General features: G+C 43.9%; 3 protein-coding genes across 11 annotated transcripts in view; 2 read left to right on the top strand and 1 right to left on the bottom strand.

Moving 5' to 3' along the window:
* The first annotated feature begins 691 nt into the window (after nt 1-691).
* PLEK2 (pleckstrin 2) lies at nt 692-11,848 on the top strand. The gene is made up of 9 exons (XM_005520356.3): nt 692-798; nt 3,267-3,431; nt 4,286-4,467; nt 5,184-5,275; nt 5,609-5,796; nt 6,959-7,060; nt 8,369-8,452; nt 9,561-9,639; nt 10,735-11,848. The coding sequence occupies exons 1-9, from the start codon at nt 751-753 to the stop codon at nt 10,860-10,862; spliced, it is 1,068 nt and encodes a 355-aa protein (XP_005520413.1). The 5' UTR covers nt 692-750; the 3' UTR covers nt 10,863-11,848.
* Nucleotides 11,849-12,088: 240 nt separating this feature from the next.
* Nucleotides 12,089-17,146, bottom strand: LOC102105726 (galectin-related protein A-like). Of its 5 annotated transcripts, XM_088058295.1 has the most exons (5): nt 16,314-16,422; nt 14,419-14,507; nt 13,491-13,677; nt 12,950-13,132; nt 12,089-12,422 (listed from the first exon to the last, which is right to left on the bottom strand). In XM_088058295.1, exons 1-4 carry the CDS (start codon nt 16,335-16,337, stop codon nt 12,989-12,991), a joined length of 444 nt encoding a protein of 147 aa, XP_087914421.1. In that variant the 5' UTR covers nt 16,338-16,422; the 3' UTR covers nt 12,089-12,422; nt 12,950-12,988. The 5 variants fall into 5 exon arrangements, with proteins under 5 accessions (XP_087914421.1, XP_087914424.1, XP_087914422.1 ...); XM_088058298.1 differs by having other exon boundaries at nt 12,102-13,132; nt 16,314-16,456; XM_088058296.1 differs by lacking the exon at nt 16,314-16,422 and adding an exon at nt 17,022-17,146 and having other exon boundaries at nt 12,103-13,132.
* Nucleotides 17,147-17,473: 327 nt separating this feature from the next.
* The window catches only part of ZFYVE26 (zinc finger FYVE-type containing 26), a 47,047-nt gene continuing 46,431 nt past the window's right edge, over nt 17,474-18,089 (top strand). For all 5 annotated transcript variants that reach the window (XM_088057208.1, XM_088057210.1, XM_088057209.1 and 2 more), the window contains exon 1: nt 17,474-17,739. In XM_088057208.1, coding sequence (XP_087913334.1) covers nt 17,549-17,739 — 191 coding nt within the window. In that variant the 5' untranslated portion in view covers nt 17,474-17,548. The remainder of the gene's footprint in view (nt 17,740-18,089) is intronic.

Raw genomic sequence — 18,089 nt, 5'->3', positions numbered from 1 at the left:
TAAACATCTAAGATTGCATTTAGACACAAAAGGCACTCTGTTTCAAGGCACTCAGGAGGTACAAGAGGTCACTGCAGTGTTTAAGGATCAGGCTGCTTTACTAAAAGCCTGCTTATGTAAAGATTCAGGATAATAGGTTGCGAACCTTGGTTTTTATGCCAAGGGGTCACTGAAAGTCGAGTGGACTTTTAGGTGCTTTGGAGGTTCTTTGGGAAAATATAGCAAAAGAAGATACTGTAAGATTTATCAAAGTCTCCTTGTAATCATAGTATCTTATATGTTACAAGTTGTGCTGATCTGTAGAACTCCTGAGAGATGGGTTTGTTAGATGAGAAATTTTAAGTGGTAGTTGTTTAGTCTGAAGTTTTGAGGAATGTGGTTTTAAAATGTTGCTTCCCCCTCCCATGCAGTACCTGATTTGTCATTTTCTAGCTGCTTATATTGGCCTGGTCGCTCGGTGGTGATTTTTTGCTCTACTAAATTCTGTGAAGTTCTTTCAAGATCCTTTTTAGACATCCCTTTGTTTTACTTCCCCTAGGGCAGGTAATATATCAGAGCCAGCTCGCTGTTTAACTCATGTCTCACAGGTAGGGAGGGAGGTAAAAAAAACAGGGGAGGGAGTCTGCGTCACACTGGAGGAGGGGAGCAAAGAAAAATGAGCTTTCTTAAACAAATCATGTGCCGAGGGACAGGCTGCCAGGGTTCAGGCAATTCTGGGCGGGGGCTGTGCTCTGTTCCCTGCTGGCCACGATGGAGGAAGAAGCTGGAGTGCTGAAGGAGGGCTTCCTCGTCAAAAGGGTGAGTGCTCTGGGTCCCGTCGGGCTGCTCAGCTCCGACACGAGCAGCTCCCGAGCAGGGGCTGGGGCGAGCCGGGGCTCACGGCAAGGGAAGGAGGGCTCCTGCCTGCTCTGGGAAAGGAGCTCCTCCAGGTTTGTGTAGGTGCCTACCAGGGGAGCTGCAGCTGCTCGCCACCCACCCGCAAGCTTCCCCGTGCTGGCATTTCTGTAGAGGAAGGTGAATTAGCCATCGGGATTAGCCAGGTGTTAGAAAGCCAACACGTCTGCACCTCGCACACGCCTCTGCGGGGAGCCGTGGGGCGACCATGGGAGGATGGAGAGGCAGAAGTTTTGACAGTGGGTTAAGATAGCTTGTGCCTTCTTCAGTGACGTGTCTGTGCAGGGTTTCCCGTTTCATATGAGAGAATGGAAAACAGATTACTCTTTTTGAAGGGGATCAGAGTAATGCAAATTTAAAAATGCATCTGAAGTAACTTCTTTTTTCCCAAACTCCTCAAGCAGTGCTGTTAGAAAATTTTAGCCAAAATGTGGTGAAAAGAGCTGAAAGATTTCAACCTTCCCAATACTTCTCCCTGTAGGACCAAGTAAATAATTGCTGGAACACAAAGGAGGCATTTAGCAAGGGGCATAAACTGCTGTTAGTACCAAGACCCTGTCTCAATGATTAATATGGTCCTTGATTTCATAGAAAAAAATATGATTGAGAGGTTTGTTCAGAGCTTTGCCACGCCTAGGGAAATGCTTTTCTACAGTACGTGGCAGTGTTTCTGGTGCTAACATGAAGGTAATCCTGGTCAGGAGTTTTCCTGGCAGGGCTCCCGGCCAGCTGGCCAGCCAGACACTGGCCACATGAAGTTCTGTGTGGAACAGGGGCTATTCTCCATCCTGCCTTCTGCAGCAAGGGCAGAGCAGTCCCAGCTCCCGGCCTCCTCTCTGGGCTTCAGCTGTACCTTTTGGCTCTTAAGTGACTATTGAATTCAAATGGGAAGCCAAGGCACCAAGTGTGTGAGAGGAATAGGTTCCTGGCAGCACATGGAGCTGTGACTGCCACAGTCTGTACAATATCACCCAAATACACAGCTTGACAGGAAGGAGACCACAAAGAGGACAACTAAAGGAAACTGAGGGACAAGGGAACCAAGGATCTACAGAGAAAAAAGGATAGGATCAGGTAAAGAAAACAGAATTTTCTTAAGAGAACAAAAGCAAGGAGATTATCTAAATGCATTATATATGGCAGAATTATCTACTGTAATGGATTATAAATAAAAAATGAATGTGTGAAACTCAGGTAAAGATAAATTTAAAAAGGTAAGGTGACCTCCTGAGAAAAGGGAACATTTTCCAGAAAGAAAGACTAGAGCCATAGCAAAGAACATACAGAAAAAATGGCCAAGTAACTTTACAACAGGTGAAAAAAACACTGAGGAACGCAAAGAGAAGGAGAGAACAAACCCGAGATAAATTGTATTTAGTATGGATTAGAAGACATTGGATCTATAGTGCTCTGGATTTTAAAGACTCATTACTCCACCTTTACTTGGAGATTGCTGGGTTTCCCCTTTGATTCATGCCACAACTGGACCTTACATGTTTCTTCCTTCTAGCCATGCCCACCCTATCCCAGGTGTCAGAGCTTCCTTTACCTCCTGGTTTGCCTGCTGGCTGTAATGCTCCATCCCCTGTAGAAACACAACTCAGCTTCTTGCACAGCAAAGCTGGACCAGACACCATCAGACAGGACTGAGCCTGCTAGTGCCAGCCCTCACTGGCTTTGCTGTCCTTTAACCAGACTAAAGAGAGCTGGGGGCTGTTTACAGAGGAAAAATAGGAGGATTTGTCTGTATTATATAATCCGTGAGGCATTCAACAGCAGCCTTCATTCAGTCTTATGTCATTAAAAAGCATATTTCCTTTACAGGAAACAGGAGCACAGGGAATGTTTTAGCCCAGGAGATTGGAGGCAGGTAGGATTGAAATGAACTTCTCATTAGCAGTAAGTGGGGGGTGTAAGGAAAAGCCAATTCACCCAGCAAAGCACTTGCAAAACCACTTGGCACCTAGAGCTACATCAAAATGAAAAAGACACCACCACAGGGTCACCAGAGAGGAGGAGCTGGTTGCCAAGAGTCCTCACACATTTTGGATTTAGCCCTGTTGCTGCCTGTGCTGTCAGCAGAGAAGGTGTGCACGTACATCAGCTGTTTGGGATAAATCATGTGAGCTTTTACAAAAACCAAGTCTGGCCCGCAAAGAAGTTCTCCTGGCTGAAGAAAGAGCATAGAACTTTTCTATTCCTCTATGATTTTATAGTGATGGAGCCATGCTATTTTGTTACTTAAAATGTGTATTTCAGGGAGAACAGGAATGATGACTTTTTGTACTTTTCATACAAGAAGCCAAGAAGAAAATATGGTTATTTCTCAATGCTTCTGTTAAAATCAGTGATGTGGATTTCTTCCCCTCCAGGGACATGTTGTTCGTAACTGGAAAGTGAGATGGTTCGTTCTGCTTCAGGATAAGCTGCTGTATTACAAAATTGAAGGAGGCAAGAAGGAGCCTTCTCCAAAGGGCAGGATCCTTTTGGATGGCTGCACTATTACTTGTCCATGCCTGGAATATGAGAACAGACCGGTATGACTGGAAAAATGTATCTCTTCTCTGTGTCACTCATTTTCTAACTTCTTCCTATGTTTTCCTCTCCTCCTGGCTTCTTTGATTACTGCAGCCATACCACTGGGGTGCTTCCAGAATTAGGCTGAGCCAAAAGCAAGCTGCCACTAGCAGTGTAACCAGGACAAGCACTGAACTCCCTTATTGTGTCTTTGCTCTTCCCTGTGCCCAAATGTGAGTCAGCTCTTAACTAAAGAACACCCCCAACCACTACTCCTGTGCACACAGTCAGGAGAAAAAATGTAAATGCATCAGTCCAACAGTGTGTGGAGAGAAGACACAAACACCCCAATAAAATCTGAGGAGGATGGGGGAAAAGGGAGATTATCATCTGTCGTAGTTGTCTTAAAGCCAGGATATCCATGGGGTGCTCCCAGGCAGCCAGATCAGACTCCTTTTTCCTTCACCAATGAGATATTGCTGCTGTAGAAAGTTTTCAGCAGGAGGACTCTGGAAGAAAACGGGCCTCCTGTGTTTCTCTGCTTGCCCATGGATAGCAGCAATGCAGATTTCCTCTCTGTGAGTTATCTGTGTGGTCTGCTCTCTCCTAAGTACCAGGACAGAAAACCTAGGGATTTGAGTGGGATAGAAGAGCCAGAAAAACCCAAACAAAAACACAAATAAACAAACAAAACCACTAAAAACAACCCAGATTTGTGCCCACCATCCTCCTGAACAAGAATTGCTCTGAATTTCTTGGATGTGATGTACTGTCACACTTATTTGTGTCACTTGGGCCAGTGCTAAAAAAAGCAAAATGCAAGAGGAGAAAAATAGCTAAATTATGTTATTGCTATGTCCTTCTTTCTCCACAGCTACTCATCAAACTAAAGACAAAAACAAATACAGACTATTTCCTTGAATGTTGCTCCAGGGAAGAACGTGACTCTTGGGCTTTGGACATCACTGGAGCTATTCATGCTGGTCATCCAGTACAGGTACAAGAACTTCACAGAATGAAGAACTCTTTCAAACTGCTAGAAAATATCAGCCTCCAGTAAGTGTATATGATTTCTCCTTCTATTGTTGCTGTAGTTTGCAAAGCGCCTGAGTTGATGGATGGGGAGGGTCAAGGGAAGCTCCTTTCTACACAGATCTGCTCCTCTGTGGCCAGGAGCCTCTAAACTGGCTGCCCTGTCCTAGGTTTGTACATGCTTTAGCCAGGGAATGCACTTTTTCTTGACCATCATCTTCTGGGAGTGCATGGGCACCTCGCTGCTGGCTTGAATGCCTTCCTAGTCAGCTGCAAATGTTCTCACTGGGGAGAGGTGTTACCTCAAAAGATGTAACACCAGGGAAGCACCAGGTGGTGGCTTTGTGCCCTGTTGCTGAGTTTTCAAAGCTGATATCTGGAATCCAGACTAGGATTTTTAGGGTGCATTATCTTATGTAAGAGGAAACAGAGACTGATTAAGAAACAGAAGAATTACATTAATTTGATTTGTGTTGAACAGGTAAAACAGGGTGATAAGAGATCAGTCTGAAGGGCTTTAAATTGAAGATACTTTGTGAGGCATCTTGTTTAGTGCTGCTATTGGGAGAGTAAAGTTTTTCTGGAATGTACTTAAGGACAGTGCTTCTGTGGGAGTACCTGGAATACTTCCCACATTTTTGTGGGTAATCATGAGGACATGCCAGGCACTGACAGAAGTATGAAGCTATTTCTGCCTGTCACTCTCACCTGCTGATGTTGTGCTGTGCTCTCGTTTGCAGCAACATAGTGGAGAGAATGTATGACAGCAGTACTGGAATTAAGCTGACCCGCAATTTGGATCAAGGCAACAGATATAAAGAGACTTTCACAGGTACACCTACTGCAGGCAAAGAGCCAGCTCACATCTGATACGCCACATTGCAGGGACAAGGGAGCTACTGTACTGCCTTCCTGGTGGGATAAGCTCTGGCCCAGTGGAACCTGGCAGTGCAGCCAAGCTCTCCAACACCTTTCTCTCTTGCTCTTTGGATGTATGGAAGCACACTTAGAATGCCACGCATTTGGTCAACTTTGCACTTCTCTGACAATCTTTGGGATGGTGCCGAAATGTTTCAGCAAGTGAAAACCTGTGTGGCAGGAGACCGTCTGCCTTTCCTCAGAAGAGCACACTGTCTTGGTATGAGAGCTGCCTTTCTTCCTGCAGGTTCTGCCCTGGTGGACTGGCTCATCTCCAACAGCTTTGCTGTGTCACGATTTGAGGCTGTCACCTTGGCATCCATGCTGATGGACGAGAACTTCCTCAGGCCCGTGGGAGTCCGCAGCACTGAGGCCACACGCTCCAGCGACCCCTCTGAGAAGTTCCTGGATGACTCCACCGCCCTGTACATGTTTGTAAGCGATGCAGCTGCTGACAGAGGCACCTCCTCTGGCCCTCGTCACACACTTGATTTGGGTGTTGGAAAGGTAGAATTAGAAAGGAATTACAAATATGACTCCTTAGCCAGAAAGGCTAAGGAAGAAATATAAATGAAAGCATGATTTGAATAATTCAAAGAAACCGGTCTGGTATGCCAGAACACATTCCTTCCCCCAATAAAACTAAGCTGAGACCCCTCTCCCCAGCCTTATAAGGAAAAGTCCGAAGTACCCCTGAGATAACTAAAAATATGCAAAAGCAGCAATTTCTGTAAGTCACACACAAATGTTACTGTATTAGTATACTTATAAAGATTGGTTAGTAAAGGAATAGAATATTCAAATGTATAAGTTATATAATTGTAAAAGAGAGCTCGCTCTCTTGCTTCTCTTTTTCCTGCTCTTGCTTCTCTCTTTCATCCTCTTTTTCTGGCTCTCTCACTTCTGTTCTGTTACTCTCTTTCTTAGCTATCTTAAGTCCTAAAATCACGTATTCATATTCTACCCCCTTTTGTATTGTTCCCTCTGAACCTGCTTTAAGCTTCATTTGCTGGCTTCTAGCAGGGCTCTTTCTCCCACGCCCTGAAATAAACTACTAACATCTAACTCGACTATAGAGGTCTCTGCCGTGTCCCAGACCGTACGTGCCTCAAAGTATCTCTTACATTTGGGGTAGAGGTGCACAGCGTGCAAGCAAGGGCAAATGTGCAGGCTGAGAAAGTAAATGCAGAAGGAGCAGCTCTAGTCTTTTAGCAGCACTAACACTGGCACTTTTGCTGGAGCCAAATAGCTACATGGATATGGAGGGATCTACAAATTACATAATTAGGCATTAAAAGAGGTGTGTCCCTGGAGAGCTGTGCTGTCTGCATGTACTGGAGGCAGTGCTGTAGTTGTGCTACAGCTCAAGGCCACAGCACGTATAGCCAGCAAGTACAGATTTACAGCTGTAACTTGTTGCCTGTGAATCTTGGTCCTACAAGGTTGAGCGGCAGAGCTGTGGAGTAAAATTTACTCAGGAAATACAAGCTAAAAACAGCTGAGGAAATTAAAATGAAAAATAAAATGCAGAGTTTTGTAATTAAAAGTCTGTTTTAGATTAAAAAGAAAAGTGGAACTGTCTTTTCCCTACTTGCAGGCTGAGAGCAGTAAGAAAAATACCAGTTCCAAGGAAGAGGTACATTTCAACATCTCTGAATTAAGTGGCACAATTTTGAAACAAGGATTCTTAGTGAAACAGGTAAGCATAGTCTTGGAACCTGCCCCAGGAAACAAGAAAAAGTACAGCTCTTAGGGTTTCTTAGAGAGTAAATGTGACTTAGAGAATGATAGCTGGAGAGATGTGCCCAGCAGAACTAACTTGCCTGTCAGTACTTGAGGTCTTGCAGTTAAGACTATCCAGTTATAAAAAAGCAAACTATGGAACTTGCTCAGGCAGGATTAATTGTTATATTCTGTACATATTGAACATATACTGAAAAGAACAAAACAGGATCAAAAGCAGAAGTACCACACAAACTCCAAATCCTACCAGAGGTGTTACATTCACTTCCAGGCAGAGCCACTGTTCCTTTGGTTTGACCTATCCCATCCAGGTAGTGGGAACGGTGATGATGGTTTGCTGGTCACAGACAAATTTCAAAGCTGAGTAGCTTGACCTTTGTATGAAGTGGACATTTACCTGTGGGTAGTCACTCACGTACACATGGGTGCTTTGGTGGTAGTGAAATACGTTTTTTTGGGCACAAGTACCTGTTGGCAATAATTGTTTCCAAGACCTGACCCTTGGTCTGGAAGACATAGTTTCCAGTGCCTGCAATGAACAAGATTAGGGTCAGTCACTCTTTCAAAGAATAACACAAAAGAAGCCACCTGCAAATGGAACCCTCCCTGCACTGCATGGCTTATTCTGAAGTCTTGCACCCAGAGCCCGAGCTTTAGTGTTGTGCAAACTGGATCACCAGATGCTTCCCAACCCTCCCTCCTCCAGCTGCCAGGGTGCTGTGAGGGTTGGCAGGGCACTGCAGGATCCCCATCCCTGGCAGGGCAGCCCCAATCACCACAGAACACGAGAGCTGCCCAGGAGCTTCTGCCCATGGCCAGCAGCAGCCAGGGACAGCCCCAGGGCAAACCTCCAGGAGAGGGGATGCTCACAGGGCTGGCACAGCCTGGCAGCAGTGAGAAGGCTGCGGTGAAAGAGTAAAGAGCTGCAAAAGGACCTGCCATAAACCCCTCAGAGCACACACAGCATGGGGTTTCAATCTGAAACCCATATGTAATCTGAAATTAAAAAGCAGGAATGAGGGATATAACCATTTGTTCCTGTCACTCTGCTTTCATAGTTCTTAGCACAGGGAAGGAAGAGACAAAGGAATTGTCAACATATGAAGAAAGATAAGAACGTCATGGGAATTACCAGGATGTTAGGAAATATTTTTCTCTGTTGGGTCAAAACCCTCTTTTTTTGGTGTTTATTTATGTCTCCGCTAAAGCCTGTAGGAAAATGGTCATTTCAGGAGGTTGTAATTTTAATTCTTCCATTTTGCAGGGGCACAAGAGGAAAAACTGGAAGGTGAGAAAATTTGTTTTGAGAGCTGATCCGGCTTTTTTGCATTACTATGATCCCACCAAGGTAAGTAAGTGGAGAGTTACCATCCCCAGAAATCCTTTTAGAGACATAAACATTATAATGAAGATACAATTATGCTGTAAATGTTTCTGTCACTCTGGGTTCCTCTATCCATTTCCAGGAATTAGACCTTTCCAATTTATACCTTACCCTAGGAGGCTGTCCTTGTATGAGTTTGTATCCCTGCATCTTCTGTCCTTTTTCCCAGTGAGATTCCATTTCCTAAGCTGAGCATCAGCAGTCTTCTTGGGATTGGTCTTTTGCTGTACCCTCACAGTCTGGGACCATGGTCCTGCAGGGTTTCTTCCTGGGTTATCATCTTTCTGGGCTGAAGTCCCACCATTTGAGGATCATACTGGTACTGGGATTTTTAACATCCTTATTCCAGCACTGAATAGGGTCTTCTCAATGGCAAAGTATTTACAGGACTTTCTACTACTCAGTTTTAAACTTTCTCATGAAAAGTAGAACTGGTGTTCATGAATATAATAATCCATGTGAGCAACTCAGATACTTAGGGTACCAAAGAGGATTTCAAGAAGAACATGTATAGAAACGCTTTATGTGACTCTTAAAGAGAATAGAAACAACATACCAGTGAAAAGAGTATATGGAGCCAGATAATTTTTTGTTTCCTGTTCTTTCATGCTGTTTTGTTTTTTTTTTTTCACTGCAACTTATCCTTGTAAGGCTGTAAGCTGAAGCTGCAGAACCTGAAGGCAAGAAACAAGAGTGCCAGCCAACTAGGGAAAAGAGACAGATTTTTCCCATACAGTCTCAGTGAAAAGCAGAAAGATAAATACTTACAGAAATATACACAATTCTGTATGTTGTTATTGATAAAACCATACATATATTTGAAGTGTGATTGCCTCTCCTTGTGCTTTTAACTGATCTACACCATGCCCAGCTACATCAGAGAAATGTCTGTGACTGAAAAAATATAGTAATGCATTTAACTACATGTTCTAATTGATTTATCTTGTGACATAGATGTTTCATGCCTGAAAAAAACTGTCATTTTCCAATCTTCAACTTCATAAAAGTAATGCCTCTGCTCTGGGAAATTATGATATTTTCCAGCTATGTCTTGTTTCCTTTTTCTTTGCAGGAAGATAACAAACCAGTAGGTGGATTCTCTCTTCGTGGCTGTCTTGTCTCAGCTCTGGAGGACAACGGAGTCCCAGCAGGTGAGCACAGGCCTCTAAACTTTCATATATTTATATTTATGTCATAGCAATACAGTCTTTGGGTGTGGGTTCATATATATGGCTGCTTGTATGCACAAGTGGGCTGACTTTCCATTTCCCTTTGCAAGCAAGGGAAAAAGCATGTCACAAATCCCTGTTCTGCTGAGTTGTCCACACCAAAGGGGACTTTCTTTTTTAGCATTATTTCCACGTGTCTTGGGTGTTCTCTTTATATGGGCTTTTCTTAGTCATATGACCTCTGAGAATATCCCAAGGATGATTAATATTCCAGAGTTAACAGACAAATAGAAAACACTTTATTTTTGGGTGGTATTTAACTCAAAGTCTTGAGGCATCCTCTCATGCCATCTGTTTCTGTGTCCTCTCAACTTATGCTATTACCTTTTCCTTTCTGATCTGCTAGAACCCAAATGTAGGGGACACATAAAGACAGCAATAAAAAATATACTTCTTCTGGAGCATAGGCTTAGCTCAGGCATTTGTCTAGAATGTCAGCCTCACAGGTGTGTGTTTCTGCTATTAAAGTAATTTCTTTTATGACAGTAAGCACAATGTGTAGATATCAAATATAGAACATCTTTCTAAAGAGAAGGTCTGAAAAAGCTTTGGTCTGGGAGCAGGGGGACATGATGAACAATGGAGTTCCTTGCTAATAGGAACCCAGCTATGGGCTGGAGAAAATCTAATCTACTGTGCAAACTAGTAGGGGTTCATCATTCCAGTGTATAACTCAAGTAATAGTCTCCACCTAAACAGAGACTATTTTAGATATGTTGTAGAGTGCACAGCAGTTCATACAATCTATGGCAGGAATGTCTATACTGTATTTGCATAGAACCACAGAATCAACAAATGGTTTGGGTTGCAAGGGGCCCCAAAGATCACCTAGTTCAAATCCCTCTGCCACAGACAGGGTCAACTTCTACTCAACCTGTTTTCTCAAAGCCCTGTCCAGTCTGGCCTTGAACACTTGCAGGGGTTTTGAAGAGGGAAATCAAAGACTACAAAGTTTCATATCTGCCAGACAGATTTTCTCTGCACCCTCCTGATCTGTTGGGTTATTTTTCTCTGCAGGAGTGAAGGGCAATGTGCAAGGCAACCTCTTCAAAATCATCACCAAAAACGACATTCATTATTACATCCAAGCCAGCACCAAGGCAGAGAGAGTGCAGTGGATTGAGGCAATCAAACCACTGACATGAGTAATGTGGACTCCATGCCAAATGACAAACCACATTTGTGACCAGCTTCCTGCTCTCATTGTCTGGGAGTGTTGTTTTTCCCTTGATAGTCTATTTTCATTATTTGAATCACCATAACACCTACCAGTTCCTGGCAGACCACACAGACCAAATCATATAGAGCCAGAATAATTCCCCCATCTTGAATTTACCATCTAACCAAGAGACCAAAAGAGGTGGATACAGATAAATGGGGTTTTTCAAAGAAACAATGAAGATATTCAAAGATGGAAGAAAAGGGTCTTTTGTACAAGTATTCAGTCTATGTCTGACAGATCCAGTTTGTGCTTTATCTTAAAGCAGAATTGTCTTGCTCCTTTCCCCTTTATAAAGGGGCTCATAGTTAAGACTGAAACATCTAAGTCATGGAAAGTGCTGATGTCAGAGGCTGCCTTTCTTGGCATACCACATGAATCTTGTGCTAAGCCACAACCCAACTGCCAGGACAATATGCATCGCAAAACAAACAAGGGGTCTGTCTGTCCATCCATGTGCTCTACTATTTAGTTCTCTGTTAGACTGGAAAAAGAACAAAGGATCTTCCTCTCCACCATATAGGTTACTCTTATGCTGGTAATGTCCCACAGCAGAACAGGATCCTGAGTATCAAATCAGACCAGTGGACATTCCAGACAATTTCTGGTGCTGAATATATTGGAAGAAATCCCTCAGCCATAAAAGGAAGACTTTCCCTTCTGATTATTACTATTAGTTCATTTATGCTGGAGCAGCATAAGGACAGAGAACTATAGTAGCAGTCCTCACTATTGCTTTTTCTATCTTAAGTCATTATTTTTTCCATTATTTGTCTACTAAACTTGTCTTTGATATTATTAAATATAAAAAAAAACCCAAACCACTGCATTTTAATATCCTGTGCTTTTTAGAGATGTGATTTTTCTCAGAGGGCTGTTTGAGTATATAATATGAAAAATAATGGTTTCATACACAGTAATTTTAGATTCATATATAATCTCAGACACTAGAGGGTAAAATGGAATGTAGGATATTATTCAAACACCTGATTGACCTGCCAATGCACTGTTTTGATAAAATTCCTTATTTTATCTGAATACCTGTATCTGACAGCCAGATTCTGCAGAGCCTTCAAAAAGGCAGCATGCTCTATATCTTCCCTGAAGTCACAGAGGAATTTGATAACCCTCTATCCACAGATTCATTTCTGTACAGATGTTTTGTTCTCCGAGTTGTGTACTGAAAAGAAGTCTCTTCATCACCAAAGGCAGAATATGATACATGCTTGTTTATTTATTAGAATAGCCATGAATTTAGGATTTTCCTCAAAAGCTACAACAATGAAATAACAGCACAACACTTAGATGTGTTCAAATATTTAAGAGAGCTTGTAAAGAAGTTTGCCAGCAAAGGTGCAGTTTTAATTAGATGCAAGAACAAGAATGGGCAGAGCAGTTTCAGCTACAGATACCATTTCCTAGGGCTGGTCCAGAGAAGACTGTGAAATCCACAGCTGTCAAAACCTTTAAATTCTGGAAAAGCTGCCTGGAAGAGACAGGGTAAGGCAGGTAAGGAATTTATTGCTCTCTGTTGGGAAGCTCAGATGTTTTTGTGCTGCCTGAGCAGACCTTCCAGAAAAAGCAATTCCCTCTTGGTAACATGAGCCTTGCATCAGACTCCCTTATTCATTTACAAGAAAATCTCCTGCTTCTCTTTTCTCAGCCCCACCACTTGCATAATGCCCAGTTCTAGTCACAAGGCTAACAAAAGCCACCCACCACAGAGGACTGAGCTCTGTCACCTGGCATGCCTGAGGGGGTAGGGAGCCATAAGGATGTGAGATACTACTACATAACATCATATGTTTCATTTTGGGAGGCCAGAAGTGTATCTCAGCAAAGGCTTTGAGATTTATCCAGACCAGCCATAGCTCTGTGATTGCTGTGAGTGTACATGGGGGGAAATAAAAGTGTATATCTCAAACACATCAGCAAATTAAAAAGATACAGTTCCCACTCTCCAGCATCGGCCAGGGGAGAAAGACAAAACATGTCTGAGACAAGAGAAAGTACATTTTCCTCTGTCCTCTGGTGATACCATATCTCCTTTTTTCAAGCCACTTTGGTAAGCTTGATGTCTCCTGAGATCCGCAAAGCTTTCACCAAGTTCAGAGGCTGAATGCGGTGAGTGAAGTCACAGAGCTGCCGTCCATCAAGTAAGACTCGTATTTGCTGGTGTTCACATAAGAGCTCCATCTACAGTGGAAAAGGACAGGGAAGGGTGTTAGAGATCAGCAGCAAGGCTGATTTCAACAGCATAGACTTAGAGCTAAATGTAAGGGGGATAAGAGAGCACAAAGTCTACCAGTTCTTCTGAAATGCCCCTAATAAATAAATAACCTACCCTCTTCTGAGATGATACTGCAAAGCTGCAGTGGGTACTCTCACTATGATTAGGGAAAGGGATGCATCTTTCCCATCAGGGCTTGAACTGTTGCTGTCTGCACCATACTAGACTAATTAACCTGGCAATGGCTGTTTGTAGCCATATACATAGCCTTCAGCTTTTCTCCCCTCCTTTTCTTTGTCCTATTCATAGTACCTGAAAAATTACCTTGAACGTGTCACCTGCTGTAAATGGGAAGTAGGGAATAGTCTTCTCTTCTCTTCCCCATTTCCCAGCAATTCGTGCATTTCGGGTGATGGATTTCTCACTGAAGTTAACTGTAAATAACAGCCCAACATCTTTGTTGGCATCCACTGGATCACAGAGCAGAGTCACTGAAAAGCTGAAAAATAATCTATTAAATGACTGGAACTTTCAGAAATGTGAAAGGAGATTGTGAACATAGCAGATGCTTATAGAGACTAGAGATAGCTGTTGGTTTCGTGTCAGACTGAAACACAGGACTTTTACAGGCTTAGAAGCTGAGAAAGGGATGAGACCCAGCTGGTCCTTGTTTCCTGCCCCAGTGTCCAGTAGAATGCTAGTTATTTCTGATGTTGCTTTACCTCTCTGATTGTTGAAGTCAAACCCTTCAACATGTACTCATCTGCGTCCTAAAAATGGTTATGGCATTCACCAGTGGAAGCAGTGGAGTGGACACCCATAGATGCAAAAAAGTGTAATGATGAGCGTAGTTTATGTTTTCCAGATAAAAGACAGCAATGAACCTCTACCTCCTGTGCCAAACCCGGTTTTTAAATGGTGTTGATTCTAACCCCCCACAACCAAGACTCAGGCTGAGAATTGCACCTCTTCCTGGAGGAGAAATGCAACTTCTGTATTCCCTCCCGCTCACATGAGATAAGGGCAAGGAGTAGAAAATCTTGTCAGGGCAGTCAGAAAGGCCGAACAGTTAACTCCTCCCTGACCTTTTAATCTTAGTCTGAGTGCAGGAAAATTAAATATAGCCATAAATTATTAATCTGTTTGACTTTCTTCCTTCAAAGAACACATACCTCCAAGAAAGTGTTTGAACTTAGAAGACAGGTAGGAGTATGTATAACAGGGTGAAGCCCCCAGCAGTCCCTTCACCTACCTCTTGGGTTTGGAGTGTACCATGCCTATGATTGTGAGTTTCATGGTTGGTCTCAGGCCACCTTTAATTTCACCAACATACTGCTCCACCTGCAGGGAACAGTGAAAATGGCTGCAGTTGGTCATGTGTGGATAAAGCAGCTTTAACAGCTGCTTTGATCACCTGATATAACTTGGGTTTATTTTTATATATACAAAAGAACTTATAAGTATTTCCAGCTAAAAGTACTTCTTGCAGTCTAATGACACAATAAATCTGGTAACAGCACTCCAGTTGCTCTGGCCACAGCAGATGAGAAGCTTTATGGCAGCATGATGTGTGGCATAGACTCTGCTTTAACCTGCTTTCACCGGCCAGCTCAAATTTGCTAAGGTTTTGGTGGGCTAACTTGGCATCATCAGGCTTTACACCAGGCCAGGCAGCCTCTGTCCTCCACTGTAAAAGCAGTGTAGATGCTGCCCTGTATGTTGACCACATCCTCACAGGCAATCCCAGTCCTTTTGTGACAGTGACTTTGAAATGGCATACTTCTTCAGAGACAAAAAATTACTTTTTGTTGGATCTGCTTTTGGCCTATTCACAGAGACCTGTAGTTGCAAGCTGCACCCAAAGATCTGAGCTACATTTGCTTTTTCCAAGCAATTCTCTAACAGCTTTGACGGTCAGTGGAGGAACTAATATAGGCCATAGCTGACATGGAAATATTAAAGACACAGACCTTGGAAACAATTGATAGGGATGTTTTGAGGCTTCATTCTCAGAATGGCTTTAAAATGTCAATGTCAGAATACTACACTGCAGCATGTAATCACTCCCCGTGCAGATTCACTTAGAAAGAAGCTGCTACAAAACACTAAATGTTATTAGCAACTTGCATAACACTGATAATATTCCAAGGCAATGCACAACAGACACTGTTTGAGATAAAAAGAGCTTGATCATTCCAGTGTTCCAAGGTGAAAATTCAGACAGGTTTGCTAGAAGACCTATACAATATATGCACACAAATTCAAAGATAAAAAATGTTTTGCCTGTACCTCATTTCCTAATTTTATTATACTAATAGTATCTTCTGCTAAGATGACCTTATACAATTTATTTTCCCACTTTGACATTCACATCCAGCAACCTTTAGAGCTTCACAGATGTATTAATAAACTTCCAATTCCTAATAAGGTCAATATTGGGAGAATAATTTTGAAATATGCCTTCAGAAATGACAGCAGTACTACTAATTGTTAATGATGTAAAATTACTCTTGCAGGAGTGTACAGGTGACTCCAGCAAATATGTTTTGAACTTTGTAACAAAAGAAATGCATCAAGCACTTGATATGTCTTACATAAGGAAACTGCTTGTCAAGTAGAGTATGACTGTAGGGAGATACTTTAAATTGGATAAAGCAATTTTAAAGTGGGTAATAAGCATTAAATATCTCAGGATAAATGAAGTTCATGTTCATAGAGGTCTCATGTGCCACTAAAGCTTCTTCCTTCTTACCTAGAGACAAGATATAAAATATTACCCCAAACTGAAAGTGCACATTGAGAAATTGTTTGTGCAGAGGTGCACCACAGTGCAATAAGTACCATCAGTAAAGGCACACAGTATCAGCACTAAATAGAACAAATGATGACCACATGGTCTCAACAGTTACAGCTCATCCAGTGTGGCTGGAGAAAATTCAGAGGCGTGACTGCCCACACCCCATTTATCTGGGGACACCTAGTTAACCGTACAGGTGAGAAATACTCAGGAAGCTGTAGGAAGTAATAGCAGAAACTCCTGCAAGCTTGTCGAAGAGTTTATTGGTGGGTCCCAGCGTATGCACATGGGCACAGTTCCCATCCAGTATTTTCCATTCCGGAGCCCTGGGGACTGACTAGGTCACTTACTTTGGCACACCTCTCCTCTGTCATCACCGCTCTCCCTCTTACACTTGCCTCGCCGCTGCAGCCCCCGGAGGAGTTTTTGTTTTGTGCGTCAGGACAAAAGCAAACAAAAAGCCCGGAATAAAAGGAGGAGGTTGAGGGGGGGGGTTGGGTCTTATCTCTGCCAAACAGTGGCTGGACACCACCCAGCCCCGCAGCTGAGTCACGGCCCTCAGCGCCTCGTCCCTTGTGGGGCAAGCTCACAAATAACGCGGTGCGAGGGCACGGGACTCTCCCGATGAGCTGTACCTGGAGCTCTGCCTACACATTTTTATACAAGTATTGAAAATTCCGAGTCAGCGCGCGTAACATACTCCTAAGATACTCTCTACTACATACGCATACACTTGTATATATAATACATACAAACTCCACGCCATTTGATACCAATTCTCTCTCAAATGCCTAACTATATACGCATATATATGTATCTATTTAAATATATTTATATACAATTTACAGCCTTATATATACACCTACACGTAGGTCTGTACACCCTATATATGCACTTACATGTACTGCAAACACTATATATATATATATATATATATATATTTGTATAAATGTTTAGGGGTGAATATATGTATATGTATGTATATGTGTCCCAGAGTGAAGTTATACAGGGTTATACAGCTATACAGGGGGTACATATATTCCCACACACATACGTACCCCTGTACGTGCACCTCCGGGAGTGTATGTAGGTGTAATTTACGTCTTTACACACACCCACAGCCGACCGCAGCATAGGCCACAGCAACCCCTCCGCCTGAGCCGCCCCTTCCCTCTCACGGACCCCGCGTCCGCGCAGGGGGCGGAGCTTCGGGCGGGAGCCAATCAGAGCCTCGCGAGGCACGAGCGAGGGGAGGGGCTGGAACCTGGGGGCGGGAGTGGGCGTGGTCAAGGGGGCGGGGCTTGCGCTGCCCGCGCTCCCGCGGCAGCGTCGGGCGCCCCAAACAAACATGGCGGTTATTTACATGTCGCCCCGGCTCGGCCAATGGGCGAGCGCCTTGCCGCGTGCCCGGCCGGCGGCGCGGTCAGCTGAGGCGGCGCCCAAGATGGCGGCGGCGCGGGGCGGTGGTGCCGGGGCGGTGCCGGAGAGCCCAGCGCCGCCGGGGCTGCGCCCTGCCCCGCCAGGGAGCGCGGCATCTCCTTCGCGTGTGTCACCCCGTCCCGGGGCATCCCCACGTCCTGGGAAGATGTATTCTTTTGGGAACGAAGAAGCGGACTCTCTGGAGCGTCTCTTCGGGTTTTTCTGTGAGTGCGTACGGCGTGGGCACTGGGAGCTTGCACAGGCCTGCGTGCCCCAGCTGAGCCAGTGGCACGGGGACGGCCCCGGGAAGGTGGAGACAATTCTTCGGGCTCTGGTAGCTTGTCCCGTGGGGGTAAGGTAAGTAAGCTACTGCTCTGGTTCCGTAGACTTGAATGTGCAGTGGGGAGGAGCAATTAGCTTAGTGTCGGCTGCGGGAGATAGGTGGAATCAGGGAGGTAGCACTTCAGTGCTGAGGTGTCTTGTGATGCTGTTGTTTGAACTTTGATGTCTTATCACTGACCAAGAACGTAGCAGGTTGCCCATCCCGCCGGGAAAACGAGTTGTGTTCATGGTGATTGATACAAGCCTAAAACTACTTGGAAGCATTTCAGAACTGATTTGGTTAGATTTTAGTGAAGGAAAAGGACCATCTCTTGAAATTATGTTTCTTTGACACTGAGATTCAGTTAATTTAGAAATGGAACCAC

This window comes from Pseudopodoces humilis, chromosome 7, assembly GCF_049639895.1.
Source record: "Pseudopodoces humilis isolate 2021_Gansu_Grassland_sample_001 chromosome 7, ASM4963989v1, whole genome shotgun sequence".
Taxonomy (NCBI): Eukaryota; Metazoa; Chordata; class Aves; order Passeriformes; family Paridae; genus Pseudopodoces; species Pseudopodoces humilis.
This window is presented reverse-complemented; position numbering and strand designations above follow the sequence as displayed.